The sequence below is a fragment of the Amphiprion ocellaris genome, chromosome 17 (genome assembly GCF_022539595.1).
Source record: "Amphiprion ocellaris isolate individual 3 ecotype Okinawa chromosome 17, ASM2253959v1, whole genome shotgun sequence".
Classification (NCBI taxonomy): domain Eukaryota; kingdom Metazoa; phylum Chordata; class Actinopteri; family Pomacentridae; genus Amphiprion; species Amphiprion ocellaris.
This window is the reverse complement of record NC_072782.1, coordinates 7,772,260-7,793,925: the sequence shown is the minus strand read 5'-3', so window position 1 is coordinate 7,793,925 and position 21,666 is coordinate 7,772,260. Positions and strand designations below refer to the sequence as shown.

The 21,666-nt window shown below is 38.3% G+C and overlaps 4 protein-coding genes across 6 annotated transcripts in view; 2 read left to right on the top strand and 2 right to left on the bottom strand.

Annotated features, from left to right (window-relative positions):
* Window positions 1-20: 20 nt before the first annotated feature.
* On the top strand, window positions 21-6,818 carry gal3st1b (galactose-3-O-sulfotransferase 1b). 2 transcript variants are annotated; one of them, XM_023279769.3, is made up of 3 exons: window positions 21-2,919; window positions 3,710-3,852; window positions 3,924-6,818. In XM_023279769.3, the coding sequence occupies exons 2-3, from the start codon at window positions 3,731-3,733 to the stop codon at window positions 5,074-5,076; spliced, it is 1,275 nt and encodes a 424-aa protein (XP_023135537.2). In that variant the 5' UTR covers window positions 21-2,919; window positions 3,710-3,730; the 3' UTR covers window positions 5,077-6,818. The 2 variants fall into 2 exon arrangements, with proteins under 2 accessions (XP_023135537.2, XP_035808522.2); XM_035952629.2 differs by having other exon boundaries at window positions 3,562-3,852.
* An 851-nt stretch (window positions 6,819-7,669) lies between these two features.
* Window positions 7,670-8,370, bottom strand: LOC111574926 (cytochrome b-c1 complex subunit 9). The gene is made up of 2 exons (XM_023279751.3): window positions 8,201-8,370; window positions 7,670-8,015 (listed from the first exon to the last, which is right to left on the bottom strand). The coding sequence occupies exons 1-2, from the start codon at window positions 8,339-8,341 to the stop codon at window positions 7,965-7,967; spliced, it is 192 nt and encodes a 63-aa protein (XP_023135519.1). The 5' UTR covers window positions 8,342-8,370; the 3' UTR covers window positions 7,670-7,964.
* Window positions 8,371-8,372: 2 nt separating this feature from the next.
* Window positions 8,373-13,861, top strand: zmat5 (zinc finger, matrin-type 5). The gene is made up of 6 exons (XM_023279750.3): window positions 8,373-8,523; window positions 10,939-11,092; window positions 11,783-11,845; window positions 12,264-12,341; window positions 12,720-12,828; window positions 12,936-13,861. The coding sequence occupies exons 2-6, from the start codon at window positions 10,966-10,968 to the stop codon at window positions 13,081-13,083; spliced, it is 525 nt and encodes a 174-aa protein (XP_023135518.1). The 5' UTR covers window positions 8,373-8,523; window positions 10,939-10,965; the 3' UTR covers window positions 13,084-13,861.
* Window positions 13,862-14,877: 1,016 nt separating this feature from the next.
* Window positions 14,878-21,666, bottom strand: part of cabp7b (calcium binding protein 7b) — a 29,734-nt gene continuing 22,945 nt past the window's right edge. For both annotated transcript variants that reach the window (XM_055019112.1, XM_023279761.3), the window contains 2 exons: window positions 19,603-19,750; window positions 14,878-19,507 (listed from right to left, as the gene is read on the bottom strand). In XM_055019112.1, coding sequence (XP_054875087.1) covers window positions 19,380-19,507; window positions 19,603-19,750 — 276 coding nt within the window. In that variant the 3' untranslated portion in view covers window positions 14,878-19,379. The remainder of the gene's footprint in view (window positions 19,508-19,602; window positions 19,751-21,666) is intronic.

Sequence of the window (21,666 nt, the reverse complement as noted above, 5' to 3'; positions counted from 1 at the left end):
TTGTTATTCTAAAGATATGCAACATGCAGCTTCTGTCATTGCAGATTGTACTTGCTGCAGCAGGCCCAGACTGGTAGATGCAGCCCTGCTCTTATCTCTCAGTGAAACTGATCAACCGACTATCCTCTGACGTATCCTGATGTCAGTGACATCAACTATGTCTATTGGCACACAGCAGTGGGCTTGTTCTGCCAAACTAATGTGACCTACTGAAATAGAGACAAGTTCTCCTGAGGCCGAGACAACAGCAGCTGAGGCAGCACCTGCGACCAGGTGTCTGGAGACAATAGAAAAACAGTCAATTTGGACACGTTTTGAGTCATTTCTAAATCATTCTAAGTCAGTTTTGACATGTTTTGGTCTTTTTCTTGTCCGACATTTTGGACTTTTTTGTTATTTTGGATAAATTTGGAATAATTCTGAGAACATTTTGGAGTTTTAGTAACTTTGAAAGTTTTAGAGGTTCATCATTTTAAACATTTTTGAGTTGTATTGACTAGTTTTGTGATATTTTGGCCAATTTCTTTTTAATTTTGCACAGATTTTGATTTCACTTCAGAAAGATTTCAAGTCAATTTTGACTTTTTTTGTTTTTATTTTTATTTTTTTTGGAGTTATTTAAACTTTGTTGTAATTTTGGACACATTCTGAGTCATGTTTGACAGGATGGGATGACTATTGTGTGGATTTGAACAGATTTTTCAGTCATTTCAGAATCATTTTCAAATACCAATATCAGAATTTTTTACTTCCTAGATTTGATATTGGGCCCCTCAATGAATTCACTATCAATTGAGCTCTAGTATGTAAGCATAATTCCAGGAGACAGGGTTATCACCTAGCTGGAGTGAGACTGAGCAGGCACTGCTATGTTTAGTGCAATATGTGCATTGCTGTGGCAGTCATTGTAAGGTATTTTATACAATTTTGACACCTGACCAATTTGGCTACTACTTATAGAATAAAGTCTTGCAAGTTTTATAGGCTCTGTACATGTGCATAAATGCACCCCTGTGCAATATCAAACGTAAAACGATTCAAAATTGTATCACATTGCAATATTTGCATAACCTTGGAAAGTAGGGTTTTTGCTCTCAGCTGCTCTTTGCTGCAGGTGCCGTGTTGCCGTAACTTTTTATTTACCCCAAATGGGTTCAATTGGAGTCAAATCAGGTGACGTACTTGTCTAGGTCATAGTTTGAACTTTATCTTCTGTAGAAACTCCTGTGTGATTTTTGGCAATGTGCTTTGGATCATTTTCATGCTTTCATTTCATGCTGAGGTGCTTCTGTCAGCCAGTATTTTGGTCATAGGCATTTATGGTGAAACCAACTGTAAATGCCATCTCCCAAGACTTTTTGCACTCATGCAGCCCAGTATCATCACACTCCCATCTCTGTACTGCACTGCTGGGACTATGCATTCACTGTGGTAGGGCTGGCTGGCTAGATTCATGCCAGCCATGCTTCACCCCATCTGAACCAAATAAATTTATCTTGGACTCATCTGATCAAAGATTGTTATGTTCATTGAGCTTGTTTTAAGGCATTTTAGCATAGTTTACTTCTGTTTTGTTTTAGTCCAGTTTTGTTCCTGAACAGCAAGCAATTTCTCTTTTTCTTGGATGTCACCTATAGAGGTTGACATATTCGGTGTCCATCACACTGCTGTCACACACTAATTTCCACAAATAACTATTGTGCCAAGTCTTTAACACATGTCAGTCATTCTTTCAGAGGTAAATTGTACAAATACTGCACTGTCTATGGCATTACTTTAGAAGGACAAGCACTGCAACTCTGATTAGTGGTATTATAGCTCATCCTATGCCTCCTGATTACTGCTGCAACTGTGGTTTGATCAGATGTTTTCGTTCTAATGGCAGCTGTTTTTTTTTTTTTTTTTTTTTTTTTTACATGTGGAGCCATGATGCAGACATGCAGATAGATGAAGACCACAGGTGGAAAACTGAGAAAGTTCTGGTGTTCACAGCTCATTTTATAGGCCTCAGGCTGGTTCAGAATCACAGGTGTACTCAGTTTTGTTTCAGTGATCACAGGTTTTCTAACTTGTATGCCAGTAATCACAGGGGTATTGACTTTTGTTGCACTGAGTTTCTACTTTGGGGCCTCAGTGTTTAGTCTTTCTAAAGTACCTGTTTTTGACTGATCAGTAGATGAAGTGCTCTACTTGACTGCTTAGATATTATGCAGATATTGAGAGGCAATGCAATTGATTTTGCACAGGAACTCCCTCCTGTTGTGTGCAGGATGGGAGGTGGGTTGAAGAGATCTGTTGTAATGTTAAAATACGGCCTTATGTCACAAAAAGATAAAGACTTTGCACACTCCAGTGTTCTCATGACTGGATTGACAAATTCTCCACCTCATACAACAAAAAAAGGTTATCAGTAAGTTTCACTCACCTGATCTGACTTCCTTGATCTGCTGCTGTAGATAAGAAAATACGGGTAAATAAAGCTAACAGTTTAAGACTGGGGTAGTATGAATAAACTTTGGTACACATGTGCAGTGAAAACAGTTTTGTTTTAGAGAAAGCACTGTTCAACTGATTAAACTGTATTTGTATATAGATACACTGGGCTCAATTGTTACATCTTAAATACCAATCTGAATATATAAAGCATTGATTAGCAAGATACATTTAACTTTTTAGTTAGCTATTAGAACAGTTATGTAGGGGTGTGTCCTTCTACAATAGCCTAATCAAACCAGTTCAGCCCATAGACTGTATGGCTATGGTTCAGCCCCTGTGAGAGGAGGAGAATTTGACTACTTTCAGTCCTACCAGCAGCCAATGAGATAGCTACCACTTCTGGGATCGTATACAACACGCTGAACAATAGAGGATTTTCTTTCAAAATAATCCTCCAGACCCTGCTAATGCTGTCAGCTCCAGGTAGGTAAAGCTCTGTATTTGTTTTTTCTTCTACAAACACTTCAACACCTAATAAAGTGTTTTAACGTATTAGTTGATTTACCGTGTCATTTATAGTCTAACTGTTGTGATAATCAAAGTTTTAAAAGCATCCTGCAGATATGTAGTCCTTGATCAAATTGAATTTCTATCATTATTTGATTTTATTTCCACAAGTTGGTGAGACATACGCATTAGGAATATTTTAAGCAAATGTCACAAATGAACAACATGCATGTAGATGATAAGTGTCAAAGATAAGTCAGAACAGACATCCAAAGGGACACACCTGTTCACATGACACCACCTGCTTCAGTTTGTCTGCAATTATCAGGAGAAAGCATCTGTCTAGAGTCAACAACAGAAACCTGTTCACATATTTTGCCATTTTGATTTTAAATGTGTTCTGTCATAAAGTGAACACTGTTTTTCTATCATAAGATGCTTTATATAATGAAGGATCTATTCTCCTTTTCTTTCTGGGGTTTGCTGAAAAGGAAATTTAAGAACCATAAACATGTTTCAAGTATCAACATGTGGGCTGTGTTTTATTTACTAGAAGGAATGATGCATCAGTTTTCTTCCTTATCTGTATTTTCTGTTTCCCACCTTCTCATTCTACAGTTTCCCACATGGATCTTCTTTAAACCTTTTTTTTTTATAGCAGTAACAAATTCTATCTTTGGTTCAGCGAGCACACAACAGCTACACAGGAAAAGACACTCTGTGCAGTTTTCCTCTATACATTGATACACTTTAAATTCATGTTCAGGTTCCTATTTGGGTTTCAATAATGTCTGGCATCAAAGGAAGAAAGTGCAAAGCTTTAATGCGAGGGCTGATTCCCTGGATTTTACTGCCCAACATCATGCTGCTGCTGTACTGCTTGACGAACACGAGCCAAGAGAAAATGAGGTAAATATTTAAAAGAAAATAGTTATTTTGTTGACTGTAAGTCAGGATAATTTGCTATTCTTTATTTGCAGGAGCTCCCGAGAAGACACATGTCCTCTCAGCATGGCAAGATTATTAAAGAAAAGTTCAACAATGTCCCCTCAAAGTGCAGAATCCCAGTCACAACTGTGCTCCCCCAGAGTAAACATCATGTTCATGAAGACGCATAAAACTGCCAGCAGCACCATCCTCAACGTCCTCTTCAGGTTTGGAGAAAAGCACAAGCTTAAGTTTGCATTTCCTGATGGACGCAACGACTTCTTCTACCCATCGCCCTTCCTATGCTCCCAGGTGAAGGACTACAGGCCTGGAGAGTGTTTCAACATCGTCTGTAACCACATGCGCTTTGACCATCAGGAAGTATCTAAGCTCCTGCCTCTGGATGCCGTATATGTCACCATCCTACGGGACCCAGTGGATCTCTTCGAGTCCTCCTTCCATTACTACCACAGAGCAGTTCCCCTCACATGGAGGCTCAGTGGAGAGAACAAACTGGAGGAGTTTCTAAACAATCCTCAGGCCTTCTACAGTCCAGAAGCTTATAACTCATTCTATCTTAAAAATCTGCTCTTTTTCGACTTTGGTTTGGATAACAACCTTGAAGCTGATGATCCTCGTGTAATGAGAGACATTCATAACTTATCAAAACATTTTCACCTAGTCCTCATTGCAGAGTATTTTGAGGAGTCTCTTATTCTGCTTAAGGATTTACTCTGTTGGAGCATCGACGACATCCTGTATTTTAAGCTTAACGCTCGCAGAAGCTCTTCCGTGTCTCGGCTGAATCCTGAAATGAAAGCCAAGGCTCTGCAGTGGAACGGAGCCGACTGGAGACTCTACCAGCATTTTAATGCTACCTTCTGGGCCAGAGTGGAGGCTTATGGGAGAGAGAGAATGAAACGGGAGGTAAACCAGCTGAGGAGAAGAAATGCTGAGATGAAGGCTGTCTGTATTGAAGGTGGAGAAGCTGTTGGAGCCCAAAAGATTGAGGATGGGCGTTTCCGGCCCTGGCAGCCGGTTGGAGAGAGTTCCATCCTGGGTTACAACCTAAAAAAAGATACTGATCCCAAGTTCAAGACCATTTGTGAGAAAATGGTCACACCTGAAATAGAATACTTATCAAACTTAGGTGTGAGCCTGTGGCTGACCAGACTATGGGGATGGTTAAAAGATACCATTTACTGATGACTTACTGCTATATTTACGTTTTACTTTTATTTAAAAAATGTACTATAGGGCAATTTATACTGGAACATGTGTTCATATTGCCTTCTTCTAACAGATGTTTTCTGTTTTCAAAAAAGGTTTAATGATAAACTCCAAATGTCAGACCAGATTTATCACCTGAACTGAAGCTTTCTTAAGCCTTATTTGAGCTGTATGCATTGCAATGAGATAGCTACATAACCAAAGTTTCATGTATTACAGTCATTTAATTTTCATCACTCACAGGATTGCAGATGACTTATAGTTAATCCAATTCACTCAGATAGACAGAGACTTTACTATGTGATAAAAAGCTGTGTTTACATTGTTATTTTATGGCTTAGGCTATATATGAACAATAACATGCCTCCTTTTTGGTGTATCTAAATACTAAGATTTGCTTCCTCAGTAAGATTTCATAGTCAGCAATTCAGTAATATTGTGCAAAGCTTGTTTGTTCCTCCACTGCAAACTCCGAGACTTCTGGCCAAAGTCGTATGCATGTTCCAGACCGCATAGCATAATTTTCGTAAGCCCCGGTGCTTTTTGTTGTTGAGCCTACAGCGATCACACCAGACTAGGAGACATCAGCGATAACAGCCCTTTTCATTGAGACTCTTCCATTCATTAAGGCAGGCAGTGTCAGAGCGCCACCTAGAGGTGTGAGACTCATGCTGTTGTGTGCAGTGCATTTGAATGGCTGAGGCCCCTCCTGACCCCACCTCAACGGTTTACACAAGACGTCGTTCACAGTAATTATAGCTCGACATGTGCATGTGTACGTTTTATTTTCAGCCCTGGCAGAAGCAAACAGAAGTGGCTTACCTGATTGTTTGGTTTGATTAGAAATGTTCCTTGTCATTTTCAAAAAGAGAAGGTTAAGCTTAAATCAGTAATTCTGACTTTTAGTTACTTTATGTGAGCGAGTCTTGCAGGGATAAAGAACCATCAAAGCCATTAAATAACTATTTATATTTAGTTCTACTTTTGAAATATGCATGTCCTCAGAATCAATCTGGAGTCGTGGCGCTTTTAGCCTGTGAGGTGAAGATTTATTACGTTGTATAACATTTGTCAGCATGTGAATCATTCTCTACTTTAAGACGGCTGTATTGTAGAAAACCAAGGTATGAGTATAACTGAAAACTAACAGCCTGGAAGTCATGTGTCTCATGTAAATGTGATAGTGATGTGAATATTAATATAGTAATTGTCTTTTTGTTATTTTTGTTGTTGTACGCTGATGAATACTTGAATTTCCCTCAGGACTGATGAATCTATCTATCTATTAGTTATTTATTAGTTATTTTTTACTCATTTGTTATGTGTGTTTGCCCATATTTTGTTATAATGTGGCAACAGTGGGCAGCTGGAAGTGCTCCTCATATGTTTATGTGGCATTTTTGGTCTCAAATTCAGCATGGAGCCTTTTCTACTTTTGTGTCTTTCCATTCTGTACTGTTTAATAAAGTAGAAGTGCCTCAAAATGCATGAAAGACAAATTCTAAATGTTGCTCTTGCAAAACAGTATCTCCATGCTGATCCTTTGGAAGTATGTGGTCAAGAAATGTTTTTCATGATTATAGAAATATCCTAAAATATTTTGCCTTTCATTTAGGTGAGTTCAGAAGAGTTTAAATAACAAACTGTAACTTTATTTTTTAACCCTTATCAAGTTTACAAGTCGTATTTGTTCTTTTTATTTCTAGGAATATTCCTAGCATATTAACAGCTAACAAGTGACATGAGTTTGGAGTTTAAAACTTCTATTTCACTAAATTGAAAAATTAAGCCAGCCAAGTTAAGTCAAAGTTATTTGCCAAGCATGTACTAATACAGCACATACAAGACACTGTGCCGTGAGCATGTAAAGTTGTTTCACTGTCTATGCTTAGTCCAAATTAAAAATTTATATCACAGTGAACTAATCAAGTCAGTTACATATTTGGATATTTAAATCAACAGGTGTTGCACCAAAGTGATTTCAGTGAAAAAATAAGATGACCTAAGATTCACCTGATATTTAAATATTGTGGTTTAGACCCAACAGTGTGATTTAGTGCCAATTTACCTGAGCAGTTTAAATATTCAGGATTCCTATTAAGGAAATCCTACAAATATTATAGAAAATACAACTTTACCTGGCAATAATGTTACAAATTTTAAAGACTAACTCAACTAATTCCAAACTGAGGTTATCACTCTACAAAAACATATATGACATTGTGTAAATATCTAGTACAGAACTGCATGTGTTCAATGAAATATAGACTCCCTGCTGAGCTTTTTTTTCCTCAAAAAAATGATAGCTAAAACAAAAATTTCTTTGAGATGACATACTCACCGTAACTATATTACACAGACAGACTTCCATGTCCCATTATGAACATATTCATTTAATTAGTAGGTTAAGCTCTACACACACAATCAAATTACATAACATGCCAAGAGTGTATGCCTGTGGAATTGCTAGTTATGTCCCAGTAAAGTAGCAAATTCAATGGGAGCCAATCGCACTGAGACATGCATGCCACAGTCCGTATGGCAAATCAAAACACTGCGAGATGTGTAAGACATTTACACATGTTTAATTTAACAATGTACAATCTGTGAGGAGAACGATGGCATTACAAACAACAACAAGGGCCGGGGACGAGGCGACAGGAACTGCTGCTCCATCTTCACGGTGGTCTGGACCGCCAGTCAGCTCCCACAGCTCCTCTGGTAGCCGCTGTCAGTCTGGGCATGACATTGAACACATAGTCCATGATGACTGCTGCTTGTCTCAGATGTGTAGTCCAGGAAGAATGGGTGATGGAAGTGTGACAACAGTTGCACTTCAGCCTTAGATGACCCCGGGCCGCCTTCTATTCTTCCTCTTTGTTCTCGTAGTTGTGTTTGATGTGTTTCCACAGTTTCTGCAATACATTCACATTAAATAGCGTTAGACGTTTCATATGAACAAATGGACTTCATCAACAAGTGGTTCCTAAAGGACGATATCGGCCGGCTTTAGCAGGCGAGCTAGCTTAGCTAACGCTAGCGCCACTTCGCCCTCTGCTTACAAGGTCAGTAGCAATAAAACACCAAAGAACACACTTACCCCCCGGTTCATTTGCTCAAAAATAGCGTCGCCGCCTTGGTCAAATAACCGTTCGAAGAAAACTGCTCCAACCATGATGGTTACAGCGAAAGTGGACGTTCTCCTGAAGAGAAGATGGTACACGGACTTAGCCAGCGACATGTCGGCGGTGTAATGCGAACTGCGCAGGGACGGATGGTGCGTCAAGTAACTTCCGGTTCCGCCTTGCAAATGGCTCCCCCGCAGTAATGTTTGTGCCAAGTTGTATCTGAGCCGTGGGATTTTGTTCTGTACGTGGTGGTCTTTTAAAGCAAACATCACAGAGGGCAGCAATTTCATCAATGGTAATATAGGTTCTTTGCTGTTAATTAAATTAAAAATTCACAAGGACTGAGGTCTAACGTCTGTTAGAGTTATAATGCGCTTGCTAGCCAAACTTACCAACAAATATATTGAGCTATTTAGACAGACATGTTGTTTGGGAACTAAAACATCGTGGCCTTATTCAAGGAGCTGTCCAGAAGACAAATTGACTCGTTGTTTTTTTGGCCATGAAGACATTTCATCTCTTGTGCAAGAGGCTTCTTAAATTCTAGCCAACTGATGCAGAGTCAAAGATACAAGTTTTTATATACGCGTAGTCATTGATTATATGCTCTACATTAACGCTCAGCCTTTTAAACGGTTTTCATCCTGTGCACTTCTCATGGTTTTCCGCTATATATTATGCAATCCTGCACATTCTCAGGTCAACATTATGCACAATCCTGCACACTGTTCTTTGTAATATCTCTATTACTTTTTATTACTTTTATAAATCCTTGCTGTTGATTTGACTTGTAGCACTTGCCTTTTATTTTTGTCTTTCAACACTTACTGTCTACTTACTTGAAAGATTTGCTTTTTAAAATCTTTTTGTCACTCTTTTATATCTGTTATACATTAGTGTTTACTGTAATGCATCAAAACTCAAATTTAAAAATCGACTTAGCGATAAAATGGATCCTGATGTTGTTACCCCCAACTCACATGGCTAATGGGCAATTAATGACTTGAGACTGGCACACCTGGAGGCATAGGAAACTACCAAGTGATGGATGACTCAGGCTGTTAATGGTGGTGAAACTTTCTAGAGATAGATTTGAAAACTGCCTGATAATTGGTGTCATAGTTCCCCTACTTTGTTTACAGATGGCTGTGTTAGTTTAACATAGGTTGTTTCCTTTACTTCTCCCTCAAACCATCTGAGAGGGTCAGCTTGTATCCTTAAAAGAATGTCCCTTATTCTTTAGATGCAGGTGAAGTTTTAAGTCTCATCCTGAGGAGCTGGCTGTCCTAGGTCTAGGTCTTTGTACATCTCTCTGCATTGAACTATATATGCTGCGTTGCTCAATTTGTGTTTGGGTGTTTTATCTTTAGGATGAGCCAGTTTTTGTCTGAGATGATGCTGGGTCTGCACCAGTCTGTTGTATTTGGAAAAAATTTCTCAGACACCAGCTACAGTACAGTAGAGATGACGGCGTTGCTCTGCCCTTTCTTCTCTGTTAGAAGTTGTGCTGTTTTTTCCAGAGCTCTCTGCTGATTTCATGAAAGCCCAGCTGGGATAACTGCAGACAGACAAAACTTAGAGTTGCTCTGGGCAGTGTTTTGGAATTCTCTGAAGCTATAAAACATATGATATGAGTTACTTCCTTAAAAGTAGTCAGTGATCGATGGCGATTATTTATTTATTTTGTATTTTTTCAAAAGGTTCCCCTAGTTGTAGATGTCAGCATTATCTTAAATCTCTTTTCAAAGCTTACAGTAATGTGAAGTTGTTCTTTCAATATTCTTTCTGGACTTATCTGCTTGCCTTTGTATCCGTGGTTTTATTTGTATTGTTGATTTTAACTTATATTTGATTATATTATACTTAGATAATTTTATTCAACTTTTCTCATTATCATGTCTTTAATTTGCATTTATCAGAAGATAAAATCATATCTGCTGTCTTTAAAATTTCTGTACGGATCGTGAGATTTGACTGTTTTCTAGGGCAAAAACAAAAAACTTTCTAAATCTGGGGCTATTCGTTTTACATTCAGGGCTGTATATATTTCATTCTCAGTCTATTTCTGGACAGTTTCATTCCTACAAGCTTTCAGTTGATTGTAGCCTGTATGGTGTATCATCAGAGCACAGTATGGTTTAACATCAAGACATACAACGAGGCACCTTTTGATCCAGTAGATGGCAGCAAAGAAGAACAGCTGTTGTGTTTGTCTTTTTCTGTCAGACATGATTAGTGATTCTATACATGGAGTTTTTATGTCCCGGTGACAATCAAAATTCCTGTTTTTGGCTCTTTTTCCATTTATTTAGACATGATTCTGGTCTTGTTAGTCTAAAATAACTGCTTATAGGCATCATCAAGATGGCTGTCATGGGGAAGACTTGGGTTGTAAGAGCTTAAAGTGAAGCTGGATGCTAAACTAAATCTGATTGTTGTGCCAAAATAAATACAGTTTCAGCTGAACAAAATTGCAGCTAAACCAGGTGTCATGAAGGATGTGTATCAGAGACCCTCACTATTGTGTAGTAAAGGTTACATAGTGGTTTTTTTATAAATGTTTGCTATCCACAAACTTCTCTCTTTTACTTGGAAGGACTTATTTTCGTATCATACAGAGAACATTTCAGTTAGCACACCTATTCATTCACTATATACGCTCTCAACACAGCTGTAAATATGTGCCTTTTTGCTCCTTCCTGTCTTTCAGATGCTCAAAAGGTGACATCTGTGCACAATGGGGAAGAGGTACTACTGTGATTACTGCGACCGGTCCTTTCAGGACAACATGCATAACAGGAAAAAACATCTAAATGGTGTTCAGCATCACAGAGCTAAAAAAGCCTGGTATGACCATTTCAGAGGTGAGACTTGTAGTTTGTTTCTGAACTCTATGAGATGTGGCGGCAGTTGAAATCAAATGACAAACTACAACATGGTACGACTTATACATCAGTCAGCCATATCATTATAATCATCTGTCTAATACTGAGCAGGGTTCCCTCGTGATGCTCAAACAGCTCTGACCTGTGGGACAATAGACAAGAGATGTCTGCGGGTGAATGCTCAATCAGATCGAAATCTGGGGGGTTGAAGGGAAGGTCAATGTTTTGGGCTCTTTGTTGTATTCCTTGAGCATTTCCTGAGCAACATTTGCAGTCTGGCAGAGCACTTTGTCCGGCTAAAGGAGGCTGCTGTCATTTGGGAGTACTGTTGGGGTGTCAAAGTAGCACCCACATGACTGCAGCAACCCAAGGTTTCCAATCAGAGCATTTCATTGTAATAACATAATCAATGTTCTACACTTCACCTGTCAGATGTTTGAATGTTTCGACTGATGAATGTAAGGTTTCAGTATAAAAGTTATATTTTTCCTAAACTAGACATTGATCCTATATTTAACAGTTTACTGTTAAACACGCGAAGCAACATATTTATGAGATTGTGTTTGGAGAATTAAGAATGCTTGCTTTATGTCTTTCCATCTTGAACTCCCAAGTGTTTAGTTCGCGATGAAAGATTATATTAATAACCAATCATTTTCCCTTTCACAGATGCTGCAGCCATTCTGTATGATGAGCAAACAAAGAAACCCTGCAGAAAGTTTCTCCAAAAAGGTAACAGAAGTTGAAATAAACTTTTTGTCAAATATAAACTGAGGGCTCCCAAATAGCTCAACTGGTTGAGTGGGCGACCCATGAATAAGGGTGATAGTCGCCGGAGTTCGATTCCAGCTCATGGCCCTTTGCTGCAGGTCTTCCCCTCATTCTTGTCCCTACTTTCCTTTCTGCCTCTCTACTAACCTGTCCAATAAAGCCAACAAAAGGCCAAAAAATAACTTAAAAAAAAAAAAAAATATATATATACCTGTATATATACACACACACACACACACACACACACACACACACACACACACACACACACACACACACACACACACACACACACACACACACACACACACACACACACACACACACACACATATATACCGAGACATGATGTCTAATTTCTTTTCCCCTTCCTTTTCAGGAATTTGTGATTTTCCTAACTGCAGGTTTTCTCACATGTCTGAAGAGGAGCTGTTTCACTTAAAGAGACAGGTGGAAGGTAAGCTGCAGCCACAGGATGGCGCTGTCCACCATGTGCTAAAATCTCTACGCGATTACTGTAAATTACAGACCCCCAAAGCAATACACCACATGCCTTAATATACAAAACATTTGCAGTTTATGAATGTTTTTTTAATCAAAATCATTTTTTCGTATTAAAAATCCTCACCAGATTGCTGGTGTCTCAAACACAATTGTTAGATGCATAATGCTGCAGATGGTATGCTTCAACAATAACTTGTAACAGCAAGAACAGCAGACAATAACAGAAATTGGTAGCACACAAATGCCATGACTATTTGTCAAGTACATTTCAGGAAAATGACTGTGTAAACTACCATATGCTGAGAAGTGTGAGATCATTCTCTTGTGTCAGATGAAAGGCGGCACAGAGAGGACTCTGAGGACAGAATCATGCCTGAGCCAAGCATAGAAGATTGGCTCACGAGAAGGGAAAAGAGGCAATCTGCCCTCAGTAGCAAAGGGTATGCACAGTCATTTCTGTTTTAACACTTAGCTCTGCATGGTTAGCATGACTAATGGTTAATCCTGTTGATTTAGAATTCAACTGTTCAATTATTTATCTCTGCAGAGATCCTAAAACTAAGGAGGACAATGAAGAGGGTCAAGCAGAAACTGACATACCCCAACAGTTCCTCTCCATTCCTGACCTTCCACCCTCACTTCTACCTCCTCCTCCAGGTGGATGGAGAGTCAAAGTGAACACTGAGTGGGGTTGACAGACATCCACTCTGGGGTTCACATCACTTTTATGTGGGTATGTGGCATTAATAGACTGTTTCCAAAAATAATTATTATTAAGAAATGGTCTCCCATTTGCATTTGAAGGTTTGCCAATTTGAAAAGAGGATTTCAGCTGATACAAAAAAGCAGTTTGTTAGGAATACAATATTAAATTCTGTATACCAACCGCAATATTTCCATTATCGGCTACGTTTTTGTTGCTTTTTGTTTAAAATAACTATTATTTTTTTTGTGTTTTTTGATGCCATGTATTTACATAAGTTTCAAATCAAGATTGGACATTAGCAGTGTACAGATGTCGCAAACGAACCCTCAAAATTGACTTTTTGACAATGTCAGAATGACAGTGTTGTTAATTGATGCGCCATTCAGCTGTGGCATGTCCTTAAAGTGAGACTCCTCAAAGGAGTTACACTGGAAGTCATGTAGTCCCAAAAGGAATGCATGATTGCTGAGCAGATGGAAATCATTTTCTTGTTATTATTCTGTTCCGCATCACTGGGGGGGATTCCTGATCTCATGACTCACAGTTTTACTCACCAAATAGTAAAGTTGAGAAACTGTTTTCTGGGTTAAATTTTATAATTAAAGCTTTGATAGAAAGTTTGTTGCTGCAGTTTTTTAAGTGAGGATGATATACATCCCTTGGATTTCTAACATTTTTTTTTTTGGTTTTTAAAACTCTCAAGTGGCTGAGATGTGTATTCTTTGTAAGCCAGAAAAATGGTGTAATTAAACTGTCAGTTACCTGCAGTGTTTACAGCAGACTCCTTATTAAAGTGCTGCATGTTTCTGTCGGTTTAGTTAAAACTGAAGCAGTCATCTGTCTACCTTGGCCCCTTTTTGCCCAAGCTAGTTCCGGTGCCTGATTTAGCACCAGTTCTTTGTGTTTCCACCAGCTAAGCACCGGCTCCAGGCTCCAAAAACTGGTGCATTTCAGGCACCAACTCTTTACTGGGCCAGAGTTAAGAACCGAGTACGTCACGGGCTGGGGGCGGGGTGACCAACGATCAACGGTGAAAACACAAAACCACCATTTTTAAGGCATTTTGTCATATTCCAACACTTTCTACGAGGCTATTTGAACAGTCATGCTGCTGATAAGCTGAATTAACAATATTCTGGTACCTCTGTTACCAGTTTTTAGAAAACTGCATTGGGACACTTAATTAGCGACGGGATCACTAGTGGCCAAAACACATTGACACGTGGGAAAAGAAAGCTAGATCCACAGAAGAGCTGCTGCAGGACAAATCTTTGATAACTTTAACCCTGGCTGTGACAGAAATGCAACATATAACACACTGCAACCGTCTCTGCTTGGTGACGGTACCAACCTTTCATGATCGTGAGCAGAAAAACAAACAACTGGTTCCCTTTTAATGCACTTGTTTTTATTGGACTACATGCATCTAAACACCTCTTACATTAGTGTATAATTGATGCAGTAACCTCTACATGAGCAGTGACCAGCAGGATGCTGTCAGTCTAGACATTAAAACTACTATGTGGCACAGTAGAATGGTACAACAAATATTACCTGGAAGTCTGAGGAACTTCTACCAAGAACAGGAGGGAAGGAGAAAGATAATTCAGAAATGCTTATTGGTGTACTGATAAGTCATTTCAGTTCAAAAAATACCATTCATTTTTGTCAGATGTGATATATTTATGTAAATGATTTCCCAAGTCTTTCTGAAGTTACTTCAATGGCATGAGAGTGCAGTTTTTAAAACTCCAAATGACAAAGGCACAGAACAAAGGACATCCACAGTTCAAATTAAATTTATAACAACAATTCAGACAATCTGTCAACAAATTGTACATAAATCTTCTCATTAAAACACTGTAACATACAGAATAGGACAATATTTGCTTATATGTCTTAAGACAAGATTTAACACAGCAACTATATTTTACATTCACACAAAAGCCATACCTTATATGATATGTTCATATGAGGAGGTAATGTGATGCCATATAAATAGTTTTTACATAAACAGCTACTATATATGAGATAAAGTATCCGTTTTATTGCCAGAATGATTCTCACTGCGTCATACTTTCCCTCTTGCGGTAAAGCTTTGATAAAGATAAAAAGAGCAAGAAAAAATATAGAGCATTTTGTAAAACTTGTCAGATTTGACGAGTGTTGTTAAAGAAAATTAATCAGAAAAGTTAATGTAAGTGCATGGTCTTAATACACACAAGAACTTGTATCTGAATGTCCAGTCAGCCTGGAAATTATATAACAGAAACCTGATTTTTAAAAATTTTTTTTGGTACATTTCTTGTTTGTGTTTTTTTATACAAAACATTATGCTCATATTCATAATAAAATCACATAGATTTAATGTATCACTTATCTAAGTAAGAAAATATAACCATGTTATACTTTAAACAATATGTTGTTTTGGTGGTCCATGTAAAAGCCAGAAAACAACATTTGTCATGATATGTTAAATCATTGTTCACAGCGTACTGCAAAGTGTTTAGAGTTTTGATATTTTCTGCACATCCACAAAAAAAATCGACATTTACAGGAAAATGTCAAATACTGAGTGTTTTTTTTTTTTGCAATGATCACTTTACAAATTGCATATTTGAACACATACATCAGAATTCCAAAATTGATCTCACACACAAAGAACACACATTTAATTCTAATTTAATGTACATGCAAGTGTGCCGTGTGAATTACTTCAATACTCATTTGCTATAAATATTACAATTAATACGTACTTTTGTCTAAACTACACTTGTTTAATTTCCTCATCGCTGGTAGCTCGGGTCTTACAGCTACTCGCTGGACTTTCTCTGTGAGTCAGGATGACTCATGTCTGCTTTAGATGCACAGATTCGAAATATGCAGCATCACTGTGCATGTATCGCAGCCAGACTGAATACAAAACAGGTGTGTGGAAGTCAAGAGATCAATATTTATTTCTAGTCTGAGTTTCTTACACTAACACCCATGCACTCACTCCTGTTTGATATTTTTTAGAAGAGATTTTCCGATTTAGGTTTATGTCGCGCTTTTAATTTGAAGTTCACTTCAGTTTTAATTCCTTGACTTACAGCTGATCACATTTCAGCTGACAAATCATCTATTTGATTTAGAAAGCAATCCCAAACTGCTCAGCCACGAGGGCTCCTTCTGAGCTTCAAAACAAAGGAATTAATTCGCAGGAAAAACGTGACATCTTTAGAAATGCTCAGTGGGATTTTTTTTCTGCAGCTACCTTGACTGGAGTACATAGCATGCAGCTGAGGAATCATTTCTCTTTGCAGCAGTGTTTCTCCTGTGCTTGTTCACTAGTTTTTCCCAATTATTGGGTTCCTTGTACTTGTTACTGTAGAAAATTTGGACAAAAAAAGTTTTTTATTCTATTCATGTCCACTCTTTTAAATGTCATGTGCCTTCAGTTCAAGTCAAGCTGACCTGGGAACTGTGGAATGAAATGTGTTTCAATTTGTTGCCACTGATATAAGTAAAAACAACAACAACAACAAAAAATCAGTGCACTTCACAGACTGGTATGATGAGAATGCTCATAGATTTAGCAGAAGTAAATACTGATATTAGAATGGCAACAATGACAGTGGGTCAATATATAATTTCGGGACTTTTTGTAACATAGTTGGCAGGTATCATAGTTGACATCTTTGCTGCTTTCAGGCCTAAAATCAACATGGCTGCCTATAACCAAACACCACCTGGCATTTTTAAAGAAAGATTCTTCTAAATATTATATATACAAATGAGTAAAATTGAAATTGAAAGTTATTTATAAAGATATTGTAGTAAACCTGTTGACATGCCATAAATCCACACTTGACTCACACACTACTTTATATTAAATAACTCAGAAAGCCTTGGAGTCTGGCCAGTCTTTTCTTCAGGAGGAAATGACATCATGTGGAGCAGGTCATGTGATCTGGAATTAACACACTTCCTTGAGAGGTGTTTTTGTAATGTGGAACTTAGTTGAAAGTGATTTCTGGGACACAGATACAATTTGTTATTTTCCATATAAAATTTGATATATTGGCAAAAAGAAATATCTGTCATGATTATCTCGACTTAATAAAAAGAACACAAAACAGTTTTTGAATAAGCTCATTTAGTTGACATTTTAGTGATATCCAGTCATTTTTATTAATAAGTGATTGTTTCCATAATAACTAACTATGGGATTTGTAAAGACATGTTCATAGTGAACATAAAAAAACTTATTTTTTTTTAAACTTTTAACAACATTGTATGCAAGATATATCCCCTGGACTTCAAAAGTCCCTCAATTATATATTGACCCCAGTATTACAGTTTTTCTCAGTCACTTTGGTACATTTCTCAGATCAGAATTGAAATTCTCAAAACTACTTGTTCAATCTTCACATCATTGTGTCACTTGTGCACATCAAAAAGCAGTTTCTCATTTCTTTGAACAAGTTGCAAATGCTTTGGTACATCCATGCAAATGATTCTGTACGATTCTCTGCTGTTTCCTACATTATCAATTGCTGATGTCATGTTGATCAAAATGTATTATACTGTTGAATAGTCTCACCCTCCACAACATTTAGGCATTAGTTCATCGCATAAGTCTTTACATGCAAACTGGTTGAACAAGTTGTCATAATATGTCAAGGATATTTCTATACATTTCCATTAGACTTTTTATTTCTAAATCTGTCCTGAATTGATAAATTGATCCCAGGTCAATCTTGAATTTCTCTAAGAAGGGAAATGTGTGAAGGATTAGGGTTTTCTGAAATTGCTCAAAGACACAAGAGAAGATATTCGTGACGTGGATGAGAAGACACAGACAGGAAGTTCACAGACAGGAACGTCAGGAGGTGCAGGAAGACTGCACTGGAATTCCTACAGCACTGCATGTACAGTTTTCCCTAAGGAGATTGCCCTATGTTCACATTTCTACTTATTTTTTTCCTTGTGCTATGCAGCGCTGTTTTCCTTTCTGTATTGCAATGGTGTGGTCTGTCAACAAATTGCAACAGTAAAAGCATAAATGTGAATCTTGTCCAGTCTCTTGCAATCAATCTCCCACATACACGAAGGTGTAACTTACAGTTTACAATAACTGTCATCAAAACTTTAGCCATAGTTTACATCAGAACATCCCTCCAGAGTACACTGTTATAACAAAATGACTAAGCAATCTGACTGTCTTATCTACACAATGACACAAAGACTTGTCATTCTGATGCCACTGACATGTTCATTGACACAGATATTTACTTTTGAGAGATGAATTAAAGATTTTGTGTAAGAGACTGGCTTTTGCAGGTAATCCGTGGTGTTTGCTATTTGCACAAATTGTTTTGAGAAATGCACTTACTTGCAAATGTCGAGGATGATTCAAAAAATGTACCAAAGCGCCTGAGAAAAACTGTAACATGCTGATGAAGCTGCTGTGACAAAATGACCAAAAGCATCAACCTCCTGGTGGCCTTAGAGTTAAAATCAGGGCATCGCCGAATTCATTTGACCACAAATGTCTGCATAAAGTTTCAGGGGAAGCCGTCCATCATTAGTTGTGAGATTCAAAGTGGCGGTTTCACAGAGCAACAGACTGACAGTGCCACCCTCGGAGCCATTAGTAGTCCAGTCTTGTGTGTTGAATTAGCAGGGCTACGCTGGTAAGATTTAGATCACAGATGGTGCTGGTTTAGCAAAGTCTTAAACTGGATGTGGTGTGTGTTCTACTTCTATCCTGAAAATCTTGACACACTGCAGTAAACAGACACAAGAGACACAGTATGCAGTGTGCAGCGACGCGTCCTTATGTTTTCAGCTTCGTAGCACGTCGCCCGCTTTTGTATTGCTTCATTACTGTCGTTATTTGGTGCGTTCCAAATGACAGAAACAACATTAAATGCATTGACACAGCACAGCTATTATTACAGCACATAATGTACACTTAAATATTTGATTATTTGAGTCTATTAGTCTAATTCCTTAGAAAACATCAGAAATTTGAATCTGAGATGCTACTGGTTTTAGATACTAATCAGCCCTTGAGATGCCTTTCTTTCATTCACTCCATTTCACTGTATGTAATGATTAGTGGCTGAACAGAACCACTGCATGACATCATTTCATCCACTGTAGAGACAAGCTGTAAGAGCATCATTACGGGTGTCAAGTGTGAATAAAACCAAAAAGAAATGAAATATTTTGGTTAACATTTGCTTTTCCTCACTCATCTGTCCTTAAATCTCTTTGAAACCAGCTAGAAACATGTATTTACTTCATCCCTCTGCGGAGCATTTGATTCGCTGCGATGAGCATGACGCTGATGATAAATGCAATAGCGAAGGCACAAATCAGGCTTTTACGCACACACGTGTGTTTCTCCTGTTGTGTTGGGCTTGCTGCAGAAAGATTTTAGGGAAAAACAGAAGAAACATGAGCACGTCTGAGTGTCAACAGAACAATGTGTGAGGTAAAATCTTAAAATGAGACCTACTGTCGATGTCCACGTGGGACTCTGGACTGTTCAGGTGGTTCTCCTCAGTCATGATGATGTTCTCAATGTCCTTCATAGTGAGGTGGTCACGAAAGGTATCGTAAAGAAGTCTCTTCAGCTCATCCACTGTCAGTTTCTGCATGTCGCACTGAGAACACAGAAAACAGCAGGAAAAGGTTTAATTAGCAGAGGAAAAACTTCTAATCATTTACTATCTGTTTGTTCATCTTATGTAAATGTGTCTTGTTTTCCACCCTTGTTTTCTTCAGTTTCTTGTTAATTTCAATGCCTGGTGCCAGTAAAGGTATATTACCTGAAGAATGCAATGAACACAACAAAAAATGCAGCTGATACTTTATGTCCTATTTGACATACTTCAGCTTCATCGTATTCCCAGGGTATATAAGAGGCCATTTCATGTCACAAGCAGCACTGCACACGTAAAGGCCTATAGTGGTTTCCTGCGTACATTCAAGCCGCAGCGCAACTCAGAAGTTGTCAGCTCTCACATAATGCCTAAAACTAAAGAATTAAGTGAAGCCACAAAGGCAGCCATCTTGGCCCTGCTGGAAATTGGCATGAATGAGAGACAGGTGTAACGACCTGCAAAATGCAGATAGTTAAAAGACATATTTTACAATATGTATAACTAGTGAGAACTACGTTGCCCATGGTTCTTTTATTGTATAATGTTATGCTTACTCAGCCAATGTATTTTCAAAGTGTTTGAGTGATATATTGTAAGCCAATAGGGTTTTCAGTAAAGCTGCACTCCTAGCCAATCAGAACTCACTTTGTTGGTGCGTGTGGGTAAAAACAGGAAGAAAAACGGCGCGACGTTGGAGAAAGAGGTGAAGAGTGTAGACGCGGTAGAAGAGAACAGCAGACGACGAGCAGGGAAAATCAGGTTTAATGTCGAGGTGATTAACGTTGTAGACCTGCATACTTTAAGTGTTGGCACAACTATTATTTAGCAGATTTCTGTCTTGTGAAACTTAAAGTTTAGCGTCTCATTCTGCCGTAGTTCAAAGTGAAGTGCAGCTAGGCTAGCCGCAGTGATTGTTTTTTACTAGCTTGAAAAAGTCTAGGCGTGGACTCAAATGTGGACATTTAAGCACGTATTGCTATCAGAGACAGTTAGTTATAAACACCAGCCGCCACTTTCACTGAGGAGGATCGGGAAAGCTGAGGACTTCGCTGGAGGACCGTGCATGCTAATTAGCATGTTGCTACTGCTGTGACGAAGGACCCCGCCGCTGAACTTGCGTGGACACACGGACGACACTTGTTGCATCTGGCCTGCTGCTGCTTCACTGCCAACTCTTCAGCCCTGCTTTACATCTTGGATTCGTGAGTAAGAGGAGCCTTTTTCTCTGAGACACTGAGATGGTTGTTTTCATATCAAAGGATCGAAGGAGCGTTTGTTTTTTGTACACCAACTAAGGGCCCCAACGACAACTAAAACCAAAGCGCTTGGTGACATTGTGAACACACACACACACACACACAACTGAACATTGAAAACTGTTAAAACTGTCTGACTGTTCACATATTCAGTTAAGCTGCCTTTGTTGAAGGTGTAATTCGTTCTGTTAAATTTTAAATGTGTTATTGTTGTATATGTTATTTGGTTGACCTGCATATTTCATATTACTGGAGTTTAGTAACATTTAGACATTTATTACTTGTTTCTGGGGAAATACAATTGTAGCACATAGATTTTTGAGTTAAGTAGTTCCACAGTGGAGGCACCGTGCTATTACTATCCTTTGTAGATTTTGCCTTTTATAATAATATTGACTTAAACAAGGGGATTTAGCCAATTCACCATTAGCTGCTAAGCACTCAGGATCCTGTTGTTTAGGCTAAAATGGTAACCTAGCCTAAAAATATACTTCCAGAACCAGGAAGGGGTTACACAGATAGTAAAAAAAAAACTGAAGATCTCCAAGACAGCTGTTCATTACACCAAGAAAAAACAAGTGAAACATGGTTCTACCAAATTGTTAGCTGATCGTCTTTCTACCCCATGAGATGACTGTCACTCATCAGTTCCTGTGTCAG